The 27,100-nt window shown below is 47.6% G+C and overlaps 1 protein-coding gene across 1 annotated transcript; it reads right to left on the reverse strand.

Annotated features, from left to right (window-relative positions):
- Nucleotides 1–487: 487 nt before the first annotated feature.
- Nucleotides 488–27,099, reverse strand: ZBTB49 (zinc finger and BTB domain containing 49). Its single transcript, XM_080830828.1, has 8 exons — nucleotides 27,012–27,099; nucleotides 18,867–19,037; nucleotides 15,556–16,658; nucleotides 13,028–13,074; nucleotides 6,866–6,939; nucleotides 5,504–5,586; nucleotides 5,252–5,413; nucleotides 488–1,620 (listed from the first exon to the last, which is right to left on the reverse strand). Exons 2-8 carry the CDS (start codon nucleotides 19,016–19,018, stop codon nucleotides 947–949), a joined length of 2,295 nt encoding a protein of 764 aa, XP_080686954.1. The 5' UTR covers nucleotides 19,019–19,037; nucleotides 27,012–27,099; the 3' UTR covers nucleotides 488–946.
- Nucleotide 27,100: the final 1 nt, after the last annotated feature.

Here is a 27,100-nt window from a genome sequence, read left to right on the forward strand (position 1 = left end):
TTTCATGGGCAAGTGACTCGTTTTGTGCCCCATGGGGACCTGCATTTACATCACAGTGCTTGAGCTTACTTTGACAGTCTGGGGACAGCCCCACACACACCCCTCGTTCTGTTGCACGGAAGCCAGCTGGTCAGCGGGGTTAGGAGGTACACATTCAGGAAGTCCTGCCAAGCCACTGGACCTTGGGCAGGAATCTGCAAATGGGGGATGGGGTCACTTGCACCTGGTACGGGTGCTACAAGATTTCTATTGCAGAGTGTAGAAAAGAAAACCCAGAGAAGATTCTGAGACGTTGAGAAGCTTGCCCGGGACCTGATCAGTAAGTTAGCAGTCAGGACGCAGGCCCTGTTCCAGTGGTCTCTGAAGCCCACCGTCCTGGATCGTGGACCTGAAGCTGGGACTCAAGCTGGCTGGGTGAGCCCTTGCTGATAGTTATTTTTATACCACGACGTTCTTTAAATTAATGAAAATGCTGAAGGACACACATTATATAGAAAGTCAAGTTTCACTTATTCAAATTAAATTATAGCATGGGTTTCATATACAAATAAACTTTCTGTGCAAATAAAAATACAAAACAGTACAAATTTCAATCATGTAAAAATGCAAACATATTTGTGTTTCCACATATAGATTTTCCCCTTTAACATGACTAAGACGTACAGTAGTTGATCCCTTTGCACCGGTGGAGGTCAGTGGGATGGTTTCCCAGGCTGTCCACTCCTCCACTCCCAAGTCCACGTGCACAGGGAGCCACCAGGCCTTCTTCCCCAGTTGTGGGCTCTAGAAGCTTCCAGTTGTCAGTCACCATCAGCACGAAATGGTCCAACTATTCTTGGGCTGGTGAGAAAGGGCCACCACAGGGACAATGCTCTTTACCAAAGCACGGACACTGGTCCACTGGGCTCAGAAAAAGCTCCGAGGCTAGGAATGCTGCCTCTGGACATCACTGGTCTAGCTCATTTTCATTCTGCAGCGTCTTCATGGCCAACCCCCAGAGTGTCATGCTGGAGAAGAACTGCCCCTCAGAGTTCCTGTATGGTGTGGCGGCCCCACGGCTGCCCAGCGCATCACCGCAGTGGTTGTCCAGCGCGGCCAGGGACGAGCGGCCCAGGGACAGGCCGTCGGGCTGCAGTGAAGGCTCGTTGGCCGTGGCAGCCACATCCGGGTAGGCGTAGGCTGGAGGCTGTGTGGGCTGCCGCAGAGGCTTGGCGAGCTGGCCAGGGTCCAGCCCCAGCTTCTCCGGCTCTCCCGCTCCGGGTGGCTGCCCCACTGGCCGGAACTTGCAGAAGGAGCCGGCGGTGTGGCTGTCGTACTCTGTCACTGAATCCTCCGCTGGGTGCCCAGAGAGCTTGACCGCCACGGGCATCAGAGTCACAGACACGTCCTGGGAAAAGGAGTCCGAGCTCTGCGATCTGTCCAGGTCAGAGACCTCAACGGCGTGAGCGAGCCCATCGAGCGTGTCCTGGGCCCCATCGGGCCGGCAGTGCATCTTTTTGTGCCGCCGGAGTACTGCAGAGCGTGTGAAGCACTTGCCGCAGATGTCACACGCATATGGCTTCTCCCCGGTGTGCGTGCGCACGTGCCGGCGCAGGTCCCCGGAGCCCCCAAAACACTTGCCTGCAAAACGAGCAAGGGACCCTTTTAGAGAACGTTCTGGAAGGGCATTCCCACGCCCCTTGTCAAAACACAGAATGTCCCTGCTTTAGCATACACGAGCTCCAGCCCTCCTGTCACCTGCTCACCCTGGAAGGATCCTCTGTTCTCCAGTGGCAATCCTCTGACCTACAGCCTTTGGGTTGTGGGTACCTCAGGGCGTGCCTTCAAGAGCCCTCGTCTCCCCACATGGGAGCACCTGGCTGGTAAGCCCAGGTGCTTGCTCCCACTGGCCCGAGCCGGCAGACCTCGTCAGTTTTGCTTCAATTTCCTTAAGTCTACCACGGCCAATCTATAACTTAAAAACAGCTTTTTGCCTCTGATGTCATTTTACACACACTTCTCCCGGTTCTATCTCTTTTCTGTGCATGGGACAGAGGGAGGGGATCTACTTCCGTGAGTAGAGTAGGTAAGAAGGTCAGAAGAGAACCAGCACCAAATAACCTTACAGAAGATATCACCTGTTTATAGAGGACTGAGAACGCACCACACGGTTATGCAGACACACATTTAGAACTTCTTCCTTAACCGTGTGAGCGCTCAGCCGGCCTGCCCTTGTCAGGCAGCATGGGGGGCATTCAACACACCTCTGAACAATCAAACTAGGTGTCCACGCGCGGGCCTCACGTCTTGGCACTTCTTCCCCACACAGGCTACCGAGGCACACTGCGGTGACTGTGTCTTCGCGTCTATATCTCATCTGCAGCGCCAGGCTCTGTCGCCTTTGCGGATGCCCCAGCAACAGCCTTCTCACCGTTTGCTGTGCTGTCCACACAACACATGCTATCTCACACAGGCGCGATTTCTTGGACTTGAAGCGGCGGAACCATTCCTTCACCTGTTGCATGTTCGTGTTGTTTCCACCTGTTGCTACTCTACTCCATCTTCAATTAACATCTTTCTTTTCCCTGTTTCCTTAAGCTAAGTTTTCAATAACGGAATTACTGGGCAAACGGGAATGATCTTTTCTAGGGTCCTTAAGGCATGTGAATTTTAGCCACAGCAGAGTTCTCACCAGGAGAGGACCAGGGCCAGCATCTCTCTTTGATCCCATCAGTCAAGGCAGGGGAGCCAGACAGCCGAGCCATCCCCATGGAAGGTGTGGCACCTGCCTCCTGCCTGGGAAATCTGGTGAGGGACAACTGACCAGCTGCGCTGGTGGCAGACAGGAGGGTCCCTGTGCGCAGCTATGGCCTGAAGCCCCCGGCAGCACAGGACGCAGGGTTTCCAGGGACTGGACAAGGGTTGTGCTTGCAAGAGAGCTGCCTGGAGCCGTGCTCAATCCAGCCTAGGAGGACTGCCCAGAGGGGCGAGGAGACCCCAACAAAGTCTCCAGGAAAACCTGCTAGGACCCAGGGCTGGAAGAAAATGCACATCTCTACCTTGGAAAGTGCAGAGAAATGCTGGGAAAGGAAGAGAGGGGAGGGAAGGAGAGAGAGTCTTTGGAAGCAGCATGAGATGGGGGGGACAGGAGGAAGGATGGAAGGATGGAAGGATGGAGGGATGGAGGGATGGAGGGATGGAGGGAGGGGCCACGGAAGAGGCGGAGCTCTACTCCCCAAAAAGCCCAGGATGTGAAGCTACCTTAAAACTGAACCCGTCTTCTGAACTCAAGAAAATGAAAACACAACCACACAAACTATACATGAATGTCCACAGATTTGTTAAGTGAAAGAAGTCAGTTACAAAAGACCACATGTAGGATGCCGCTTACACAAAATGCCCAGAACATGCAAATCCGGAGGGAGAAGGCAGACTAATGGCTGCCTGGGCTGCAACAGGGAGTGACTGCTAGTGGGCATGGAGTTTCTTTCTCGGGCGGTGAAAATGTTCTAAAATAGACCATGGTGAGTGAGGGTTGCACAACTCTATGAACCAAAACCGCTGAATTGGTCACTTTAAATGGGTAAACTTTTTTTTTTTTTTTTTTTTAAAGATTTTATTTATTTATTTATTCGACAGAGACAGAGATCACAAGTAGGCAGAGAGGCAGACAGAGAGAGAGGAGGAAGCAGGCTCCCTGCTGAGCAGAGAGCCCGATGCGGGACTCGATCCCAGGACCCTGGGATCATGACCTGAGCCGAAGGCAGAGGCTTTAACCCACTGAGCCACCCAGGCGCCCCTAAATGGGTAAACTTTATGGAATGGGAAATTCACCTCAATAAAGCGGTTATAAAATTTTGACCCTGTGCTATAAGAATGAACACTCTTGCTCTCTTCTTCTCTTCCCCTGGCCCCAGGCTGTCCTCGACAGGGTCAGAAACCATGGTTAGTGAGGTGAAGGAAAGGCCCAGAAGCATAAGGTGAGGACGGCAGGGCCCCCTCTGCTCCCTCCTCTCCTGAGGTCATAACCAGCAACAAGTCCTAGCCAAGGAGGAGAGAGAATGTCTAACCTCAAATCAAGTTGACAGCTATAATAGTAATTTGGAACCGACATTTACAATAGTCACGACATTGCATTTGTGATTTAAAGTAATACTACTTTATTTTAGAGAGAGTGCGAGCGAGCAGGGAGGAGCAGCAGTGGGAGAGGGGAAGCAGATTCTGTGCTGCGCGCGGAGCCTGACACGGGGCTCGATCTCACCACCCCAAAATCATGACCTGAGCCGAAATCCAGAGTCATACGCTTAACCAACTGCATTACACGTGCCCCAACACAATTTTCTCTTAATCAAGAATAAGGACAATAGTCACGGAGTTGCCTAAATCAGTATCCAGGAGATCCTGTACACAATTTCAGCAGGAGAAAAATGAAGCTACCTTGTGGTTACACCCTGGAAGGCCCGCCTGAGATGCCAGCTCCCAGCAGAATGAGCTGCTGCTGGTGCTCGGCTCCGGCCCTCCCACAGCTGGGCCGGAACAGTCTCCCCATGTGCTCTAACTGGGAGACTGTACAGGCGGCCACTCATCCCTCCATGACTTGGTTCGTACTGTCAAGCACTTGTCACAGGCACACGGCACCTGCATGTGCACACACCCCCAGTGCTTCCGAGGCTCCAACACCGCAATCGCATGTGACAGAGGATGTTAACTCCAAGTCCTCATTCCTCACGTGTGCAGTGATGCACGCTGATGGTGAGGGCCCCCGCTTTCCCTCTGCTCCCCCCGAGACTCCATTGCTGCACTGGATGCCCACAGATGAGACCTTTGCTTCATAGCACCAGCTCCCGAGAAGCCCTCCCTCTTGGCCCCACTGTGTATTCTCAGGCTCCTGCGGGTCAGCCCAGTGCAGCCCCCACGCCCAGCTCTGCGGGCGGCACACCACGGTCTCCCTCACTTTCCCCACTGTCTACACCCTGCTGACCTGGGCTGGGAGCACATGGCACCAGGGACTCTGTCTCAGTCATCTCTGTCTGCGGAGCATCTCAGGACAGCTCTGGACGCCTCCCAGAGACTCACTGAATGTCTGATACGTGAACTCAGGACTAACCAAGAGAACACCAAGGGAGGCAGTAAGGAAATCACACTGCCTCCATTTTACCTACAAGAATAGGGATGATTTACCCACGACACCAAAACGACCAATGAGACTGGCACCCCGCCCCCACTGGGGACGGCAGGGTGTCCATGCGGCCTGGGCCCAGCGGAAACCCACCGCAGGCGGGACAGCTGTAGGGCCGCTCCCCTGTGTGCCGAATCCGGTGCTTTACCAGCTTCCTCTGCATGTTGAAGGACTTGCCGCACTCATCACAGGTGAAGACTTTATCGGCCGTGTGCGTCTTCTTGTGCTCCTTCAAGTTACTGAAGTTACTGAACCCTGGGGAGACCAGAACAGGTGCTCAGCGGAAGGCCAAACACTGCAATCGGCAGTCTTCAGGACAAAAAAGAGGAAAACATGCAGCAGTACCTCGCCCACAGATATCACACAAGTGTGGCTTCTCTCCCGAGTGGATAATGATGTGACGCTGGACATCACCAGACGCTGCAAACCTGTAATGTAATTTGTAAATTCAATTACAATTAAATTCAAGTCTTTGTGACTGCAAGTCACTGAGGGAGGAGATGAAGTGCTCCCTACGTTCCTTCAGAATGGAATGAGAAGTGGCCTGATTCGTTTGAATGTGCATTTTTAAGTATCTTTGCTTTTACTTTTTTTTATATTACTTTTTTTTTAAAGATTTACTTGAGATACAGAGACAGAGACAGCTACAGAGATAGCGAGAGAGAGGATGAGCAGGGAGGAGAGTGAGACGCAGGCTTCCCACTGAGCAGTGAGCCTGATGAGGGGCTCGATCCCAGGACCCTGGGATCACAACCCAAGCCAAAGGCAGACCCTTCACCAACTGAGCCACCCAGGTGCCCCATCTCTTTTTCAAAAGTAGAAGATGATGCAAGTGTTCTGTTTTTATTTTATTTCTCTACCTAGTTTCATCTTTCTCTTCAGAGAAGGCCAGCAGCTTGGCCCTGGGAACAACTCCAAGCCAGGCTCTCCAATACAGACATCTGCGCTTCCCTGTACCACACCTGATTGTAGAACTGGTTCCATGTGGGAGAAGATGTTGCCTACAGACATGATTTTAAGTATATGCCTTACTTTTCAATGGAGTTCAGAAGGTTCCCATTTAAGACATGGCGTATAACGAAGCCAATGGTGAAGTGACAGGACCCCTGAAACAGCTGGGGGTCCATGCTACAAGGCGCTGAGGTAAGTGGTTGGCACTACCCCGGCACACAACGGGGCTGTCAGTGCTCAGGTGGCCATGGCAGAAAGGGACACATGTCTGGCTAGGCAGCTCTTCTCTGCTTCCTCTCACCTGCAGACACAGCGGTTTTCCTGGACCTGACCAAGAGCTGCCGCTTGCTCTGGCGTCCCCACAGCACGTGCTGCACTGCAGCATAGGACTCGGACTCTTATTTGTCTGTCTCTGCCCACCATTCCTGAGGATGACCTTATCAGAGGCAGAACTTGTACTGTTTATTTCTCTGTGTTCCCCTCACAGCACTCAGCACACAGTAGGTGCCAAATAAATGCTGAATGGTGAAATATATGAACAACTGAATTGCTGTGACTGGGGGCTGCTGCCTGAGCATGCCCGCTTGATGAGAGCATCTCATCAATTTCTTTTTCTTATCATGTAACCCATGGAAAGCCAGAAGGTTTACCTGTGTTCCTCAGCAACAGAGGGAACCCACAGGTGGCTCCGAAAACACTGAGTTCAAAGACAGACTATGAGCTGTTCCTTACAAATGAACTAAGCCCAGCACTGACCTCTTTCCACAGATCTCGCAGATGTATGGTTTTTCACCAGAATGCCGACGTAAGTGAGTCTGCAAGTTACCTGCCTGCAAGAAAGCAGGGGGAGAAAAAGCATACCAGTCATGAAAAATTTTCTTACAGACTCTAATTTAAAAGGAAAATGGACAGCTTGAGCCAGGTCCTGATCCCACATTCTCAGTGAAGATTACATAAGCATGACTCAAAAGCAGCCATGTGCAAGGAGACCTGGGACCAGCCCGAGTCTAACTCTGGGGAGGGGATCTGCCCAGCAGCCTGCCGAACACGGACGTGTTTCCATTCTGTGTCTGCCCCACATGGGCCCCTGGCTTGTCCCATCTCAGGTGTGCACTGTGCTGCTTCCCTCAGAAATGGGCCCAGCACACCGTGGAGGCTGCTTTGGGGGCTGCCGAGCTTGTATTTTAAATAGACCTTGATGTGCTTTATTTGGGTTTTTAAACTTGGACCATCTATATTCAAGTGTCCCTTGAAAAGAAAAGGAGCCCCTGTACTTTGTTATTTCAGGATTTCTGATTTTTCAAAAACCTGCTTTTGCTTCTAGAGAAGGTGAGACATGTGCAAACAGGCCTTCCTATGGCAGCATGGCTGTTCTCCTGGCCAGGCTGTCGTTTTTTTTACCTTTGTGCAAAAATGCATATCTGGGGTTTCAGGGCAGCCAGCTCACTGCAGGGCCTTTAATGTTCCTAATTTTTGAAGCTAGCAGGGCTTCACAAAGAATAACTTATTTAAGTAGAGATCACAAAATTGATTTCCAAGTAATAATCAATAGGAAGTCCATAGGAAATTGCCTAAAGTACACTGAAATTAAAATTGTAATTGCCTCGTATTAAAAAAGCTCCTGGCTAATGTTTCAAATTAGGATTTGAAAACAAAATCCTCCATTGCTGGAACTTAACTTAATAGACTCAATCTGTCATGTCCCCTTCCTAATTTTTTATAGTGTTCTGTTACAAAAACACTGAAATGAATGAATACACCCAAGGGTAATATGTGCAGGCATTATGCACAAAATAAGCCAAAAAGGGAGAATGAGCAGTAACACCCCACTAACAAATCTGGCTTTGGAAATCTACAAACTTGATTTTAAACAAAATGCATAGACAGCTCACAGCTATGGGTCTGAAAATGGTCTGAAGTCCACATGTGCATGGAAACTTACAAGCAGAGAAAAGCGTGGTCTAGGGGTTTTACATCACAGAATGTGGAGATTCTCTCTGTCAAGCTCTGGGGAATCACCGAGTCAGATGTTATCTTTCAGAATATGATAAATATGGCTTAAGAAAAAACCCAGGTTTATTTCAGTTAACTAAAGGGAAAGAATTGGGCAAAACACTAGGAAATCCGCAGCTTTTAATAGAACAGCTACTAATCACAATAAAACAACAGCTGTCAACTGCCGTCTACATTTGGGCTGCCGGCCCTTACACACATCACAGAACCACGCTGAGCCACTGCTATATCATTTCTTTTCCAGACGAAAGACTCCGATTCAGATAACTAAAACAGCTGCTCCTGTTACGCGGTTGGGCCAAAAATGAGCACTGGTTCGTCTGAGTCTACACCCTCACGAGTCTCTGAGAATAAACTAGCTTGTGCTGACAATTCAGCACAACAGTCACTTGGCCGTGAGGGAAACAGCTCGCTGGAGGTAAGCTAAGGCACCACTGACTGTTTCAAGTCAGTCAATTCCAAATTCCAGAAAAGCTCATCAATTGTGTAACAATTTGAATTGCACCATCTGCTCATCTGTTAAATTCAGTCCTTCTTGTTTTAAGCTATTTCGTACATGATGCATTATGACTGAAGCATTCTCTGAGTCAATTCTGAGTAGTGCCGTATCCTTTCTTGGTAAGTAAAGCCTAACAATTACTTGTTTTCAAAGCAAGTAACGGTGGCCTTCCACTTAAAATAGTGTAATAAGCGACAGTAAAACAAACCCTTGAAAGTTTTTTGTAGCTATTTAATATCAGAAAAGTATAAGGAAAGTCTTCCAACAGCTAAAAGGAGCACATATTGATCTGACCACTGGTATAAAAGTAGATTAAATACTTAAAGATTCAGGCAAAAAAGTCCAATAATGCTGTCAATGATTTATGCCAAATTACACAGCAAACGGGGAGCCAGATTATTTGGTCTTTGGTCAAGTATCTGTATTTTTGGTAAACTGACTTCCTCTAGTACTAACTACACGCTAAGTACCTAGTCCACATCTTGGAGATTATCTACAGCTGGGTATGTGGCTGCTCTCGCCCAGTCATGACAGGAACTGCTATTCATTAGTAAGAGATCACCAGGAATGAAGCATTCTGCTCGGCAGCTGCAGATACCCGTCTCCATGTCGCCACAATTCCCTTACAAAGTCGTAGTGTCACAGTCTACGGAAAAGTGAACAGATGCTCTGGGAAGGAAGTAATCAGCTTTGGCTCCTACGGGAGGGATCAAATATCCCGACCCAGGCCGGACTGTGGTCTTGAAGGCTGGCGGCGCTGCCGTGCTGTCTAGCTGTGTTCCAGAATATTAGCACAGAAGGGGGCTCTGCTCCTTCTAAGCAAATATTTTAAATTAGGAGGGAACTGTCAGGGTTTTTCAGAGAAAAACTTTGCTGTAGAAAAGAACTAACATCTGAGTTGTTGAATAATTAAAAAAATAACTTCTAATAGGTACGTGAGCATCTGTATTTAAACACGGACAAACCAAGCATATATTCTCTATCAGAGCATTCTTCTAAAGGCAACAGATTATTTACAGGAAAAACAGCCAAGGAATCACACCATTTTAGACACAAAAGGGATCTCAGATCCTAAAAGTCATCTAGAGTTTGGGGGCTTCAGGATTTCACAAAATAAAATTAACAGGGGAGAAGAAATCTGGAGATGAACACAGAGCTGTCACCTAAATGGCAGTGATCATTCTCCTGACAGTAGGGCCTTCAATACTGGGAATGCACGGATACCAGCTCAGGGCCGGAAGTCTCATGACTCACGAGAAGCTCCCTGAAACCCTCTTACTTCTGCATGTTGCCTGTGGCACCAGGCCGTGCCAGTGCCCTAGGGGGCACATCGGTCTCCAGGCAGGGCTCCTCCATACAGCTATGTCCTTCCCACTGTGCCCTGGACCTGGGGCACCCGTCTCCAGACAGCACTGCCAGAAGGCACTGCACCAGCTGCTCAAAGCGTCCATTTCTGCTTCTTTGGAGAGACCAAACCGCTCTCCTCTCCCAAAGCCAGCTCAGCGCACCCAGGTTTCCTCCTCCTGTTGCTCACATCACAGATACGCAGACCTGCCCCTCCCTACCATCTCCTCTGGGGGTACCCACCGGTCCAGGTTCTACTCCACATAGGGGCCCTGGCACTGTGGACGGAGCCTGACCCACACTTAAAGTATGCAGGGCTCCCAAGGGCTGAGATTCACGCGAAGACCGTATCCAGAATGATGTTAACAGACGAACAGTCTATTGTCACTATCTTGGATTACGGTAGCTTCTCAAAGCTCATGTACAATACTGCTTACAACTCATCATCAAGGTTGTGGTAAACTTTTTTTTTCTTCCAAGACTGATCCTACTAAATATAAATTGAGTAAACAGCATAAAAAATTGATTCTCGCTGGTAAATCTGTTTTCTCACTTTCGAGTCTTCCAAAAGGGAAAATATTCACAAGCTCCCTTCTACCGAAGCAAATACGCCAGCGACAGCATGGGAGCATTCCAATCCAGCGTAACCACAAACATTGACTCCAGTTCATTCTAAGAAAGGAACACTTGGCTTAAGCTGAAGAACAGTTAGTGGGCACTACTCGCAAAGTATCCCTGTATAGAGCAGCCAACAAGCTCTCTTGGCCCAGAATGCCAGAGACCCCGAGGCTTATCACATGCCTTCTCATCCTTGGGGCTGTGTCCTCTTAACACGTTTCACGCCCTCACACACCCCAAACACCAATTCTTCCAGGCAGAAATGACCACTCTTTTCTCTGCCCATCTTGCTCCTACATAGATTTCTCCAGCTCACGACAGAGCTCCTTGGACACGGGAAGCTCGCAACAAACGCTTGCTGCATGAAGTTTTTTCAAAGAAGTCCTTGTCCATAAAAAATTTTAGAACTTGGCTTTGAAATAAAACAGCAATATATATCTGAAAACTGCAACTATACATAATCCTGCATTCATAAAAATGGGACAGAAATACAGACGCCAGTGCAGAGGAGATTTCGGTGGCATCTGTTAGCTGGACTGCCCCTGACAAGACCCAAGAGGGCAAGTGCAGGACAAGAGCTGAGCCGTGGTCCCCCACCTCAGCGGCACACTTTGGAATCGCTGTAATACAACTCGCCAACACACGAGTCCCACCCCAGAGCATTGGAATCGGAGTCTCGGAAGGGGGGTCCTGGCCTGGCCTTGGGGCCGGGAGGAGGCTGAAGGCTGACTCCAGATGCCTGAATGGCCGGCTTCCTCTGATTAGCCATGAAGAGTCACAGAGGGCTCTCAAGCAAGGAGGACAGAACCTACACTGTCACCACATTTTAGAGGATGAAGGGCTTTTGTGTCTATTGTCCCAGTCACCGTTCCTAACACTCCCATGGGGCAGTATATCCCTGTTTTAAGAATTAGAAAAATAAGGCCTAGAGAGTTATGGTTGCTAATTATGAACAGTCATTAGTCCAGGCCTTCATCTCTCTCCCCACCCCCCACCCAAGAGCTGTAAGGTCAGGATGGTGGCAGAAGACTGGTCTGCAAGAACAGAGGGGCCAGCACCGGGACAGGAAAGTGATGTCCCCTGAGCACTATTTACGTGCCAGGCAGCAGTTCGTACTCCCCACCAACTCAGGTACTCTCCCCCTCCACATACACACCTGATGGGCTCAGCCATCTCATTTCCCTGGCTTTACACACAAGGAAGCTGAGGTACCAAAAGGGGAGGTTGCTTGCCTGAGCTGACTTGAGCAGTAAGCCAGGGGCAGGATCCAAATGCAGACTGCCCGGCCCCACAGCCCCAGCTCGGAAGCCCCGGGCGTGGCTGCAATGAAGACACAAGGCCTCTAGTGCCCGGTGGCTGGAGGGGTGAGGACTCCCCTCGGCTCTGCAAAAACTCACTTCACGTTTAGCGGGTGCCTGGCGTTCTCCTGGATGGCAAGTGCAGACTAAAGACGCAAAGGCAGAGCTTCGGACTTGGTCACTGCACACGGGGAGCCACAGGCGTGAGAAGTCACTGAGAGCACAGGTCTGCGTGCGTGGGAGGATGAAGGGGACCCTAGGAGAGCTGGCTCTGTGGGGAATGTGTCAGAACACAGCGCTGCCACTGAGTTTCTGGGCTCTAGGGAGGGTCTGCCGCCCAGCCCTCACCAGCCTCCAGGGCTCTGCTCTTGGATCAAGGCCCGGCCCGGAGTCCATGGCCGGGGAACAGCATCTGCAGCAGCTGCTACTGCAGGATCCACCAAGCCCGCGGCCAGCCGGGTGTACGAACAGCTGTGCGGTGGCAGCTTCTCATGCACCTCTGGAATGCCCTGGAATGCCAGGGCCTGGCGCGGGGCAGAGCAGGTCGCTTCCTCCTACTTCAGAAGTAGGTTCCCTCAACATTTTCTCCAAAACATGAAATCTCTAGATTCCTTTCTGTCCAGTGCCAGATCAGCATATGGCCCAAAGAAGGGTGCGGCACACGTGGGCCGGACGACAGAACTGACATGTGTCGAGATGAGCTGTTAGAAGTCAGCTAAAAGGCAGTCCGAGCAGGAATGAGAAGTGCTCGCTCTGTTCCCCACCTCCTACAAACTTGGGCCTCCAAAGACTGAGATGCCACGCGTCCCGGATCTAGCCCAGCTGCATGCAGCCCCCAGCTGTGTGCTCACTGTGGTTCACTGGAAACATCACTCATGAAAGAAAAGAGGATACTAGGACTGGACCCATCCTTAAGGAGGGCTGGGGGGGAGTTCACACACTTACCAAAAAAATGCTACTTTTCCCCTAATGAATTAAAAATTTGCTTTCTTTATTTTTTCCTGATTTAGTGTGAAATCGAAGTTACAGATACCATCAGAGGCTTCTCTCGTAAGTCCAAACGTAGGTCTTATTTGTAATAATAATAGTAAGAAAACACTAGGTTTCAGGTTTCCAATTATTAACAATAAATAAGAGTATTCCCACCTGAGAGAAATGTTTCCCACAAATGTTACATTCAAAAGGTTTCTCACCTAAAACAAAACAAAATAACAACTTGTAAAATCATTAGTCATATTTGCACAGTAATTTACAATGTTTAAAACTATTGCCCATGTCCTTTCAAAAGGGAGCGTCCTGTTCTTTATCAAAGTATGAAAATGGGTGGTCGGTACATCCTTAGAATTCTCTCTGGCCCTGAGATGGCGAGCAGAGACCATCTGCCCGACAGCAACAACGTGTCCCCCGCCCTACAGCCTGACTCCTCCATCAGCAATTGCTGATGCCACAAAGGTGACTCGTTCATACCACGTAAGGCATACACACAGAGGAGTCCAAGACAGAGAGTGCCGGGGAGACGTCCCTCTCCACCGCCCTTCGGCTTCGGCTAACACATGCTGATGGGGAAAACAAGATTTCAGCATGGGAGATGAGCCTCCCTGCCCACTTCTCACCTCTGATTCTAGGAACTCTGCATAACTGTATTCTGGAATACAACAGATGCAGAGCGGACTCCACTACAAAGAGGCCACAGCAGTTCTGAAGAGTCTCTAGAATGTGATCTTTAAAAGTATACTTCAAGGTATCACCTTTCACCTGTAAAAACCCTCTTAGGTCTTGAAGATCAAGAACCTTCCTTTTACCCCATTCCCCTCAAATCAAGTGGTTTAATTAAGATTCTTTTTAAAAATTAGCGTTTCCTTTCTTACTGTGTTGCTCAGGTTTGCTACCCCACTAGCTTTCTGAGCTCCTGCCAGGACATTATCGTGTTGATCTTTTCTAAAACTGTTTAATGGCTTCCTCGAGGCCAAGGTGGAGGTTTTGACCCTGAGTAATTATAATCACATGAATCCTGTATTTGGTGACGATATTTAGGTCTGAAATTATGGGGAGGTTAAAGTGAAAGCCCCCAGTATGAGTTAACAGTTTGAAAAAAAAAAAAAAAAGAGGCCACCGGTCACTGAGACTCACAAGTGACCAAAGGTCGGTAACCCTACTGTTGTGGTTCTCAACCTTTTTATTCTGAGGATCCTTCACACCCATAAGGAGCTATTGTTTACATAGGCTGTATCTGTTGGTATAGCCCATATCAGAAACAAAAGCAGTGATTTTTAAAACACACGACCAAACATTTCATTGGCCACCAGAGTGGCTGTGGCCTTTAGCTGACTCCCCTGCACACTCATGGGAGAAGGAAAAGAAAGCGAGTAATGTCACAAACTATGATGGAAATGGTCTGGGCCTCACAGGGCCCCTGAAGGGGCTCTCCAGACCATAACCTGGGAAGTGCTGCCCTCCTCAGTTTTTGCCCCAGGAAACATCTGTGCCAGGACTGTATGATTACGGGCATCCAAAGATGTTCCTTCAGAACAAACAATATCATTTCTGTTTCCTTTAAAGCTAACCAGTATGCTTCTCAAATACAAACCCAAATGATCACTAGGCTCTAGGAAATTTATGCAAACAGAATGACCTAAATCAAGTTCTTCTAGGGCAAGACGGAGTCAATAAAAATATTGCCTTCTTATAAACTAATTCTGAACTCCTCCTCCTCCTCCTTATGTTCAAGCACCTTATGTTCAAATACATTAAAACTTGTGAAGAGCTTCCAGCTGTTATTAATTCTCTCAATAATACAACGAGGGAGCAAACACCTGCGCAAACGGGGAATCCAAAGTGGTAACAGAATGTCAGATCAGCAATCACAATTAAATAAGCACCTTAAAGCGGTTACACTAGCGGCATCCCTTAGTATATTATTTCTCATGCTTTTGTCATTAATTTATAACAGTGTATTAGAGTCATCAAGTTTAACTACAGGAAGGAAAGTAAAACGTAATTGCATCATGTGATGTATATGTAATATGTCACACCTCAAATGAGCACCTGGAAAAAATAAACTTTTTGGAAAGGGGACAAGGTATGAATTAAGGTAGTAGGACTTTGAAAATTCAGTGCTCCAAGTGGAATAATCGACATTTGAAAATATCAAATAGTTAGAGCGGACCCTTATTAAAAAGTTTACCTCTTCTTTCCAAACCACAATTTTAAAAAATCTGATATGAAAATTACTTCCCAGAGAAGTCTTACTATTACTCTAAGTTAGTTCAGTCTGAATGAACATCATGCTTTCAAAAAGATAAACCTACTCTAATCTAAAGGGCAAATACAGTTTATCTGCTTTAGAATATATTTGAAATTTTCAGTGCATCAAAACAATTCACTACACTTCTTTAGAAATGGAAACTTTATCATATAAAACCATAACTAAAAACGAAAAGGGCACCATCTTTTCAAACCGGTTCTATGAAAGCATCTATAGATCTTGGAGATTATTCTATAAAAGTAACCACCAAAAACATAAAAAGCAGCTAAGGCTCCTTGACTGTGGGGGGCATTATCAATGAGGTCATCAAGCAACAGCAAAACTTCTTACAAAAGCAGGAGCAGGCAGTGGTGTCTGATCGTCTGCATCATTTCCTTTCCTTTTGCCTGTGGGTACTGAATCAGTGTACCTGTATGTGACCGTTTGTGAAGCTCCAAATTGCTTGGGTGTTTAAAAGGTTTCCCACATAATTCACACGTGTACTGTCTCTGTGACGGAAGCATCTGGGCCTGGTCCTCCAGCGCGGCAGCCTCTTCGGGCCTCTCCGTTTCGTTAATGCAGTTAAAATGCTCAGCATGGACGAGGTCTTCGCCTTCGTTTTCTTCAGTACCGTGGCTGCTGGCTTTCTCTGTAGTATCTGTACCAGCACATTCTACCCTCTTCGTTAAGCTGTCGTCCGGCTTGGCTTCGGAGGGCCGCTCTGCCGATTTCTGGGACTTAAGGAAATTTAGCTTCTTAAGGTGAATGGCCTTTTTGAGCCTCAGCTGTCTGGTGGGTGGCTGGCACGGGCTGTCCGACTCGGGGTCTGGGGCCGAGTCGCTCAAGGGTGGGGCCAAGAAGTGGGGAGGCAAGTGCTCTGAAGACTCCAGGACGCATTCGGGGTGACTGCCAGGGCAAGGCTGGCTGTCGCTGGCCCCGAGGTCTGCGGCTGTGCGGAAAGCGCGGGGCTGCTCAGCCGTCCTGTCATGGCCAGGACCCACAGCCTGTTTGTAGTAGTGCTTGCTGTAGAAGTTTCTGAGCTTGTAGTAGTAACTCGGCTGTCTGAAAGGCAACTCAGGGCAGGGGCCATCTAGCGCGTCAGGCGCTTGTTTGGACGCCTCGCCTGCACAGTGAGGGAGAGTCACGGATGGCGGAGGGGGTGCATGGGAGTCGGCCAGAACCTGACTCTGCTGGACGTCGGCGGGACACTCCTGCAGCAAATGAGGAGGGTAGCTTTCGCTCCCAGCACAGTGCGCTTCTGCAGGCAGAGCACCCTGCAGGGAGAACGTGCTGTCACAAGCCATGCCTGGGAGCTGCTCCACAGTGGCTGATTTTAAAAATGTGTGACACAGATTCAGAACATTCTGAACTTGCAAACACTGAGCTGTGTCCAACATTACTTGTATATTGTCCTGGTTAAGATCTAGGTGAGAGGTGTACATGAAGTCCAGGATCTGCCCAATGCCACTCACATTTTTAATATCCAAGTGAAAAACATCACTTTTTTGGCCTGAAGAGTTCTGAAAGAGGCTCCTGATAAAAGAAAGGATATCTGTTTACAGTATGATAATTTTTCTCCTATAAATAATGCTAGGAATACTCTTAAAAAATACCTTCATTCCATAAATGCCAAGATTTTAAAATTAAGTATATTTTAATCCTTTAAAAAGTTTTGATAAGCCATTCAACACAGCAACTCAGATGATTTAAATTACTGTGCTGGATATCCAACCTTCCAAACAGATCTCAAAGTAAAATTCTGAAATACACTCATTGTTCCTTTCAAAATGTAGTTATCCATATGTATTATTAATTGCATTTAGATAGAGTATAGTAAACTAAAGGACACATATTTTTCATTATTTCATGTCTAGCCTGACAAATTATATTTCAGGCCACAAAACACGTAACAAAAATATTTCCATATCTAAGTGCCTTAAAAACGTCTAAAGAAAGAAATAGCGGGTGCCTGGGTGGCACAGTTGGTTAAGTGTCTGCCTTCAGCTCAGGTCATGATCCTGGGGTCCTGGGATCAAGCCCTGCATCAGGCTCCCTGCTCAGTGGGAAGCCTGCTTCTCCCTCTCCCACTTCCCCTGCTTTGTGCTCCCTCTCTTGCTGTGTCCCTATCAAATAAACATTATCTTTTAAAAAAAATAGTGTAATAAACCAATATTTGATATTCACTTTTCTATTTTATTTTTTTGATTGTGACAAAACATACATATTTACCACTTGATCCATTTTTTTTTTTTTTTTTAAAAAGTGGAGCCCAATGCGGGGCTTAGACTCACAACCCTCAAATCAAGACCTGAGCTGAGATCAAGAGTCGGGATGCTTAACCAACTCAGCCACCCAGGCACCCTACATTTGATCCACTCTGAAGTGTTGAGAAACTTTATACTTAAATAGAGTTCAAACTGTAAATTCAGTGGCATTAAGTACATTCACATTGTTGTGTAACAATGACCACCAGCCATTTCCAGAATCTTTCATCTTCCCTAAAAGAAACTCTGTACCCATTAAACAATCAATCCCATTCCCCACCCCCATCCCCTTGCAACCACCATTCTTTTTGTCTCTATGAATCTGACAGCTCTAGGGACTTACATATACTCATTTTGTAATCAGATCAGTTAGAAGCTTCTCAGCAACCCAATGGTGCACAAACAAGCAGTGAGAAAAAGAAAAGGCCTGTGAGTTAATGAGGGAAAAGGGGGAACATAAAGCCCAGGCATTTTATTCTGGCTACACATCGAGTTCCAGGTGAACAAATCTATACTGCATATAAACCAGCAAGCTGACTTAGGTAACTGGTCTTGCAAGTTTGCTGAAGACATTTTATCTAATCGGATCACCTGCTTCCCTCAAACAGCCTTACCTAAAGGGAAGAACAAATTAAAAAGGGGTAGGGAAAGCCAAGTCTGGGACTAGGCTGCATGGGGACAAATAGCGCTGCCCACCTCAGTGAGCTGACCTATCCTACCATCTGTACTTAGAGCATATATGAGAGCTGAGGTTTAACTGGATGATTCAAGATTATCAAGGAGAGATGGAATCACGTTCCATATATTGTTTACTAGAGCAGTAAAATGGTATGCAGTTTAAGGAAAAGAAAGGTATTTAAAAAAGAAGCTTTAGTGCTTAGGCAAATCTCAGTTGATCAGAAAATGTATATAAAATATACATAACTCTAATAATAATAATAATATATAATTATATAATATATAATAAATAATAATAATAATATATTTTATAATAATAATAATAATATAAATAACTCTAATAATTGAAAAATGATTATATTAATAAGTAAACTAAATTCAAACTTATTTTCTTCAAATATTCAAATGCAAAATGAACATTAAAATATTTTAATAAAAAAATAGAATATAGGATGTTTCCCCTCTCTAATTTCTTATCACAAGGAAGTTCCTACCAGGAATTCTACTCCTCAATCTTTTTAACCTGGAAGAATAAGAAATATATAGAGAAGACTGACATTAGTTTGAACTATTAAAATCAAAGACAGAGTGCCAAAATACGTTCAATCAGCCCAAATGTATTTTAGTTAAAAGGTTCTTTGCCTCACAGGTTATTCTAAATACAAAAAGCAAAAAATCCACAATGTGCTACAAAGATAGGGACAGTGAAACCCAAGGAGAAGATAAAATTTAGTCAAAATATATCCATGGTAGAAGAGCTTTTCCTCTGTGCAGTTAGAAGAAGAGTCTAAATACATACCTAAAATACTGACTGAACGCTGCTAGAACATTCTTATGTGCTTTAAAGCACACTCCTTTCACGACCAACATACAGTCACAAAGCAGGCCTTGAATGCGCTGCTCATGCAGCTGCTGGAGGAGATGGCAGCTGTGAGTAGCCACTGAGTCCATGCTCAACCACCCGGGAGACCTGCAACAAAGAACGTGAATGAGATTGAGATTCAGCGATACGACTAGGAACTGACCGCCCCGGAACCCACTGACTGACGGGCAGCTCATGGTCATGATTCCCGGTTGGTCACACTTCCAATGAACCAATAAAGAACCACAAAGCTTGTGTCTTAGGCATTAGGCCAGTGCAGCTCAACAGAAATCTCTGCACTGATGAAAATGCTCCGCATCTGCACTGCTCACTACAGTAGCCACTGGCCACGTGTGGCCACCGAGCACTTGATATGTGGCTAGAGTGACTGAGGAACAGAACCTTTAATTTATCTAAACAGCCACCATACTTGACAGGGTCCATGTAGAATATGACCCCGATAACGTTATGTGCACTTCTGTCCTTTCTACTTAGGAACAGTTCAGTGAGAACATACAGACACTCGTAAGTTAGGCAAAAGTCAACTGGATGAGATCAGTCAATATTTACTAAGCATCCATACAAGGGGCACTGAATTGAAAGGTGGGAAAATCAGAAGCTTATTTGGGGAGATACAGAAGAAGTTAAAATAAACTAGCACCACTAGACAATAATAAAAGATGTATCACAAAGTGGCATGTCTGCCCATTTGTTCCTTTTTCCCAAGGATTTTATTTATTTGAGAGAGAGAGAGAATGTGCGGGTGCATGCACATGAGCAGGAGGGGGAGAGGGAGAGAGAATCTCAAGCAGACTCCCCCTTGAGCGTGGAGCCTGACATGGGGCTCAACATGGGGCTCAATCTCACGACCCTAAGATCATGACCTGAGTTGAAATCAAGAGTCAGACGCTTAACCAACTGAGCCCCCTGGGCGCCCCAGCCTCATCTGTTCCTTCCTGCATTTCTGCTAGGGCACCACTATAGCAGACACCTGTCTTGCAGGTAGCCCAGGGAGGGAATACTAGAATGCGTAAGGTGCCTGCTAATCAGCTTGAGAGTGCTGAAGCCGAGTCAGTAGTAGGACACGCTGTACGTGTGTCTGTGTGAGAGAGAGAGAGATGAGAGGGTCAATACAGAAGGTATCACATCTCTTCAACATCTATTTACTGACTACCAGGCACCAGGTACTAAAGGTACAACAACAAACAAGACAAAACATGCCAGGTACCCCACACACACAAGTACATGATACACAACTGAACAAATACAGCAGTGAGAGCTAGACACTTGAATGCACAGATAAGGCAGGCATGGGATCATGCCCAGGAGCACAATCCAGTGAGACATAATCATGGGAAGAAATGTAGTGGGGAGAAAGGAAGTCAGACTGGGACAAGCCTATGGAGGCTAACATGGCAGTTTGGTACAATAAAACCTGAAAAGCCGTTATTTGCTTTATTTGCTTTCATCCTCAGTGCATAAGCATTACTGAAAGTCACTAAACCATGAAGCCAAAACCCAAGCCTTTTAACACAGCTCCTTCTTCCATCACCATCACTATTATCACCACCATGACCATGACAATGAAAATGATCATCATCACCTTATCCCCATTGTACCCACTATGCGTCAGCCAAAATAAACTACCTGCGCCTCCCTAAATGAGCTGTGCTGGGGACAGTTTGAAGCCCTAGCCCACTGCTCATTACCTGCATGACTTTGGGCAATGACTTCTCCATGTCCACTTTGCTCATCTTATCTCATGGGTTACTGAGACAACCGTGAGAGCCCACGTGAACAGCTAGTATAGCAACTGACACGTTAAGTATTCAGTGAATGTCATCTATAAGGAACACTTGGAAAGCCTGTTAAAAATGCAGATTCCTGGATACCGTTGAGAGTTCTGCTCAGTCTAGGGTGGGACGTAGACATGTGCGCTGGAAGCATCCAGGTGATTCTGAAGCAGGCAGATTACAGATCTCTCTCTGCCTTGCTCTCTCCCCAAGAGCCTTTTGTTCCGATACTTTTTGTTCTGGGAATACTTTATTCACACTGGACTCTCCCACCTTTCAGATAAGGCCCACTCCCCTAAGAGGGCTCAGCTGAGCGGTCACCAACTCCTAGAAGCCTTTCTGCCATTTTAAAACTTGTTCCTTCCTCCCCATTGTTCCTTCCAGAAGTGTGACTCTGGGGTCCCTCCTCTGTGATCTCATCCATAAGATAACTTCTTATTATGCCCCACCATTTTTATCTCCAACTCTGCTGTGAGCTCTGAGGGTACCATCTTATCCATCCTTGCCTGGCACAGAGCAGATACTCAACTATTAAAATCCATGCTAGTTAGCATTTATTGCTAATTGGCAACAGTTAGTAATGTTTATTTATTTACGTCTTTTTGACTCCCTCTACACTCTCAAATCAGCTCTTCTGAGTCCTTTCTGTTCTCTTCAATCCCACCATGTCTGTGTCCCTCATCCATAAAGGTGACTGCGACCCTGACTTCACTTAGATGGTTGAGCCCACAGGTAAGCTGATGTAATGTGAGTGTCTTTAAATTCTTTTCTCAATTCCAAATTTCTCCCTTACCATTCACGCGATCCCTTTGGCTTTACAGGATGAAGCAGCAGTGCCTTCTCTTACAGAAAGTCAGCTTCCTGTCTTCCCTTGACCCCACCCAGCCTGCCTCCCCCCGGATCTGGCTGCATGTTCAGCTCTTCCGCTGCTTCTTTCTGTCCCCAGCTGACTGGCTCACCAGCTCCTGCAAACACCAAGACTGTCCCACGGGGAGAAAAAGCAAAACAAAACAGGACAACAAAACCCTCCTGCTAGGTACATCTACTCATCACAGGCCTCTCTTTTACACCTCTCAAAACAGCAACTTTTTTATACTTTAAATTCAGTTGGCCAGCATACAGTACATCATTAGTTTCAGATGTAGAACCCAGTAATTCATCAGTTGTGTATAACATCCAGGGCTCATCACATAAGGTGCCCTCCTTAAAGCCCATCACCCAGTGATCCTGTCCCCCCACCCCCCTTTTTACTTTCTTATGAGTCTTCTTCCCCCTTGCAGCCTTGCTGCCATTCTCACTGTGCTGAAACAGACTTGCCCACAGCGGCCTTTCCTCAGTCCATTCTCCCCAGCTGGTCTGCCCGTGTCCTTCTCAACATCCTCCCTTCCCCAGGACCCTTTGGGCCCTCTTACTGTGCCCCTGACCTATTCCATCTCTACGCTGTACTTCTTCCTCTATGAGCCCCCAAACGTTAATGTCCTTTCAGATTCAGCCCCTAAGCCTTTTCTTCCCCTTGACGATCACATAAACTCTTAGCCTTCGTCTGTTCTAAGCAGACAACTCCTAAATGTGAAACTTCAGCTTTGACCATCACTTTCGAATGCCCAACTTTCTGCTAAATGTCTCCAAATACATGACCCCTCAACTTTGAATCTCTAAAACTCACCCCTACCATCTCACCCCCAGCTCTATACCTTGTTCTGAGTCCCCTATTTCTTTGTGGAAAGTTTAGTTTCTGATGTGAGTTTGGCGCATTGGCTTGATATCCTGGTTTGAGATCAGGGCAGGATGCGATGAAAACTGGTGACGTCACCTATAAAGAGCAACACCACTGGCACTGGGAGAGCATGGTATCGCCTAACATAAGACTACGGACCAGGAGAAACGAGGTCAGCTGGTGGGGCACTGTCCTGTGCTGAATCCTCAGGGGACCTGAACAGACAAAAGATGGAGCGATCAGTCACCTACCCTCACCCCATTGGTGGCTTGAAAAGAAAAGGATAATATTGGCTTATTCTTATGACCTCTCATTTACGGACTATTTACCATGGGCCAGGAAGCGTGCTATGCACATTCTATACACTAACTCAAATAATACCACCATAACCCTATTATCATCATTTTATAAGGGAGGAAATTAAGAAATGAGGAGTTAAGTAACTAGCCCAAGATCATAAAACTGTTGTGTTCCAAAGCCAGGGTTAGTTCCTGACCCTGGAGCCCACGAGGCTATGCTATGGCTCATGAGAAAAAGGACATTAAAAATATAACACAAAACCTTCCTCTATAGACTTAAATGTTATACTGCAGCAAATATTCTGAATCTGCTTTAGACATTTTCCAGCTATAGAAATAACATGCACAGTTATAAACTCTCCCACAACTTACACTGACCGTAAAAATCGTAACTCTACCATACTAGTCAGTATAGTTCTCTAATGGCTTCATGACGTCAATCCTGTACTTCCCCAATAGGATTATAGAGAGCTGTGGAAAAACAATTTACTTAAATTCCTAGTGTGTCCTAGGAATAACAACTATAAATAACAACTTATCATAGACCTAAGGTCAGTAATAATAAATGGCACATACTTGTAAAATGCTTCTAACATGCCAGCTGCTATGCTAAGCCCTTTACCCATACCCTTTTAATTATCACATTCATTTCATACTTAATTCACACTCATTTAATTCTCATGATAAATGTAGGATAAGTGTGACTGTTATCCTCATTTTATACATGAGGGCAATGAAGTACCTGGAGGATTAAAGACAGCTACAACTTTGACCTTCCTCCCAAGGGGAGGTGGGATCTAGGTCTCTCCTGTCTTGAATCTAACCCTAACCTATTAATCAATGGAACAGGCAAAAGGAAGGATGTAAAGCTGTGCTCCTTTCTGAGCTGAGGCCCTATGAGCTGACCACTACCACTGTCTTTCTTCTGGAAAAGTGACTCTGGAGGCCCAAGTCGGCTGTAAGGCACCCAACTCGAGAGAGTATGTGGAGCCCAAGAACTCGGCTGAGCTCAGCCTTCCAGGCCCCCCTACCCAGGTACCAGATATGGGAACACAGCCCCCTCTAACTCCCCAGAGCAACCCCCGCCTCCAGCTGAATATCACGTGGAACTGAAGAACTGCCCAGTGGAGCCCTGCTGGAATTCCTGGCCCACGAAACTGTGAGATAAAAGTATTTGAGTCACTAAGTTTTGGGGTAGTTTGTTGCAATGCAAGTGATAACCTGACCAGGTACAGAAAAGACAGACACAGCTAATAAGTAACAGACAGTAGAGACAGAGTTAGGATTTAAAGCCAGGGAATGGCTCCAAAGCCCACATGCTTAACCACTACTCTGGGTTACACATGACAGACAAAAGGTGTTCCTTGGACCAAATCAGCTGCCCCTTCAGTCTACCACCCACACCTCACCGCCCAGGTACAGCATATGTGAGGATGAAAGTGCGCTTGGTGTGACGCGAAGAGCACAGACCTATCTCCACCTCCGCAGCTACTCACGCTGTGTCACAAGGAACAAAAATCTGTGGTAAAGACACTGACTACATCTGTCTTATTGATTAGTGTATCCCTGGATCGTGTATCCCTAGGAGAGCGCCCTGGACACAGCAGGTGCTCAATACTTCGCTTCTGGATGGGTGGAGACTCTGTTTTGTGGGCCTCAGTTTTGGGATATGTAAAAACGGAGGGGTCCCCCACTGGGTTAGATCATTTTCTAAAGTATCTTCCTGTTTCATTTTTTTTAAAGCATTTTTTTCATTTATTTTTAGAGAGAAAGAGACAACAAGCATGCGAGTGGGGCATGCAGGAACAGAGTGAGAGGGAGGGAATCTTAAGCAGGCTCCACACTTAGTGCGGAGCCTTACATGGGGCTTGATCTCCCCACCGTGGGATCATGACCCAAGCGGAAATCAATCGTGAGACACTCAGCCAATGGAGCCAGCGAGGGCTCCAGTATCTTCCTATTTTAAATGCTATAAATCTATACCAAAAATGTGATGGTGGAAAGAGGGACTGAATGGCATCAAAAGGAACGAAAATATGGGAAAAGAGAAAAACACAAGGAAAGGCTTAAATGTGAATGGAGAGGTGCTTCTAAATGGAAAAAGAGTCAGAACGGAATTTTATCCTGTAGAGAGGCTCCTAGAGCAAAGACCTTTCTGTTCTGTTTACCAACTGGTCAAAACAATAAGAATTTATAGAAGTTTGTTCTCTGGGGCCATTAATGGATTACTTCTTAAGGGTCCACAGTTCACACACAGCACCCAGCCTGCCTTAAAGTGGGCCTACCTTTGTCTTTGGCCATCCATGATGGTTTTCAAATGGCTTATTCCTAATCCACCTCCCACCCCGACCCCAAACCCCATGACAAAAGCAATGGCTTCAAGCAAGCAAGTCTGGTTCTTGTCCTAGCTCAACGCGGACCCTACAATGCTATGCAGGCCAACGAGGCTGAACTGCTAATGTGTGCCTGACACATGCGAGTCATTGTTGTAAGGCGGAAATGCTGATAAACTGAGACCTGTTCCCTGCCCTCCACAGACTGTTTCAGTTTTCACATCATTCACCTAACTTTATAGAGCGTCACTCCATGCCAGACACTGAGGGTATGAGAGTGAAAAACTCACACGTGGTCACCTACACCTTCAGGAAGCGTCAGTCCACCAGAGTGAACGAGCAATTCAACTCCCTCCATTCTAACCTCAGTCTGCACTTTCCGATTATGTTCTTCTTCCCGGTTCATCTCTTAATTCAGGCAAAAGACCCCATGGGCAATGCATCCCCTGACTGACCAAAACTACCCCCTCAAGCCATAAGCACTGCCCTGAACCAGGAAGACTCCATGTGACTGACTCCAAGACAACAATGGGCTTCCTTCACCGCCCACCTGCACTTATCCACCAACGTTTGTCCCAGATTTTCCTTAACATAAACCTGAAAGCACTTCCACGACTTTGGAGACGGTCTTTGCCTTCCCCATGTTGGCCTCCTTGAAATAAATCCTTTTCCTGTTTCACCACCACCCATTTCTCTGCCTGTGGATTTTGTCAGCAGTCTCTTTGGGACTCCCTGAGCCAGGTGCTCTTGTACCCCGATGCCCCAGACACAGGAAAAACAATAGCACTGTCCTGGAGATACTGAATGAGGGAAGTAGAAATTAATCTGAAGGAGGAGGGTCAGGGGAAAAAACCTCAAGGAAGAGATACGTGTGCTGAAAGCTGAAAAAATGGGTTACGGAGAGAGACTGAAGAGAGCCCCTCGCCCCAGGGGGAACAAATGAAAAAAAAAAAAAACAACAAACAAATGCAGGAGAGAGCAAGAATGAGGCATACAAAATACTCAAGCACCTGCTTTTTAAACGGGGAGGCCATGCTGTCACTTCTGTTGGAAAATGTTTTCTTCCTCGTCCATTCTGGTGAATGCCTTCTCTGATGGGCTGAATCCTTTCCCTCCAAGATCCCTATGTTGAAACCCTAACCCTCAGTACCTCAGAGTATTTCAGGGCTGGAGATTCGGTATTCAGAGAGGTAATTAAGTTAAAATGAGGCCGTTAGGGTGGACCCTAATCCCATCTGACTGATGTCCCCGTAAGATATCTGGACACAGAGACACCAGGGATGCACCTGCACAGAAGGAAGGCCATGTGAAAACGCGGCACAAACGTGGGTGTCTGGGAGCCCAGCACAGCAGCCTCAGGAGAAACCCGTCCGCTGCTACCTTCATCTTGGACTTCCAGCCTCCAGAGCGGCGAAAGGATACACTCCCTGCTCCAGGAGCCCTCTCGCCCCTGGGGTGAAACCTCCGCACCGCCCCCGCCGCCCCCGGTTCCTGCAGCTCCCAAGCCTCGGTCAGGCAGCTCAGGGACCACCCTCGAGTGCCAGCCTCGTCTGGGGGTCGCAGGAGCAGCTAAACCACCACGCGGCAGGCGCTGTGCCCAAGGCCCCACGTTCACCGCCTTCGGAACCGGACCTGGACGGCGTCCCTGCGCCCGCTGCACGCGCGCTCGGCTCGCACGGAAATGAGGCTGCGCGGGGCCAGGGACTCCCCGGTGCCCAGCACCGTCCCGACTACAGGGTGACGGGAGGGGACCGGGAGCGCGCCCGGGGGCCGCAGCCAAGTCCCGCGCGACCCTCTCGCGACCCGGGGGCGGCGGCGGCTCCGGGGCCTGCCCGCTCCCACTGCACCGCGCCAGCCCCCGCGCCCTCGGGAGGCAGGCCTCCGGCCCCGCGGCCACCTGCCCTCGGAGGCCGCTCCCTGCCCCGCCGCCGCCTCCTTACCTGCCGCCGCCGACACCCTCACCACCGCTCGCCGTGCCCCGGCGGCCGCTGAACCATCCCGACTACGCCCCCTCGCCAGGCCGGATCCG

This window comes from Martes martes (assembly GCF_963455335.1).
Source record: "Martes martes genome assembly, chromosome: 2".
Classification (NCBI taxonomy): Eukaryota; Metazoa; Chordata; class Mammalia; order Carnivora; family Mustelidae; genus Martes; species Martes martes.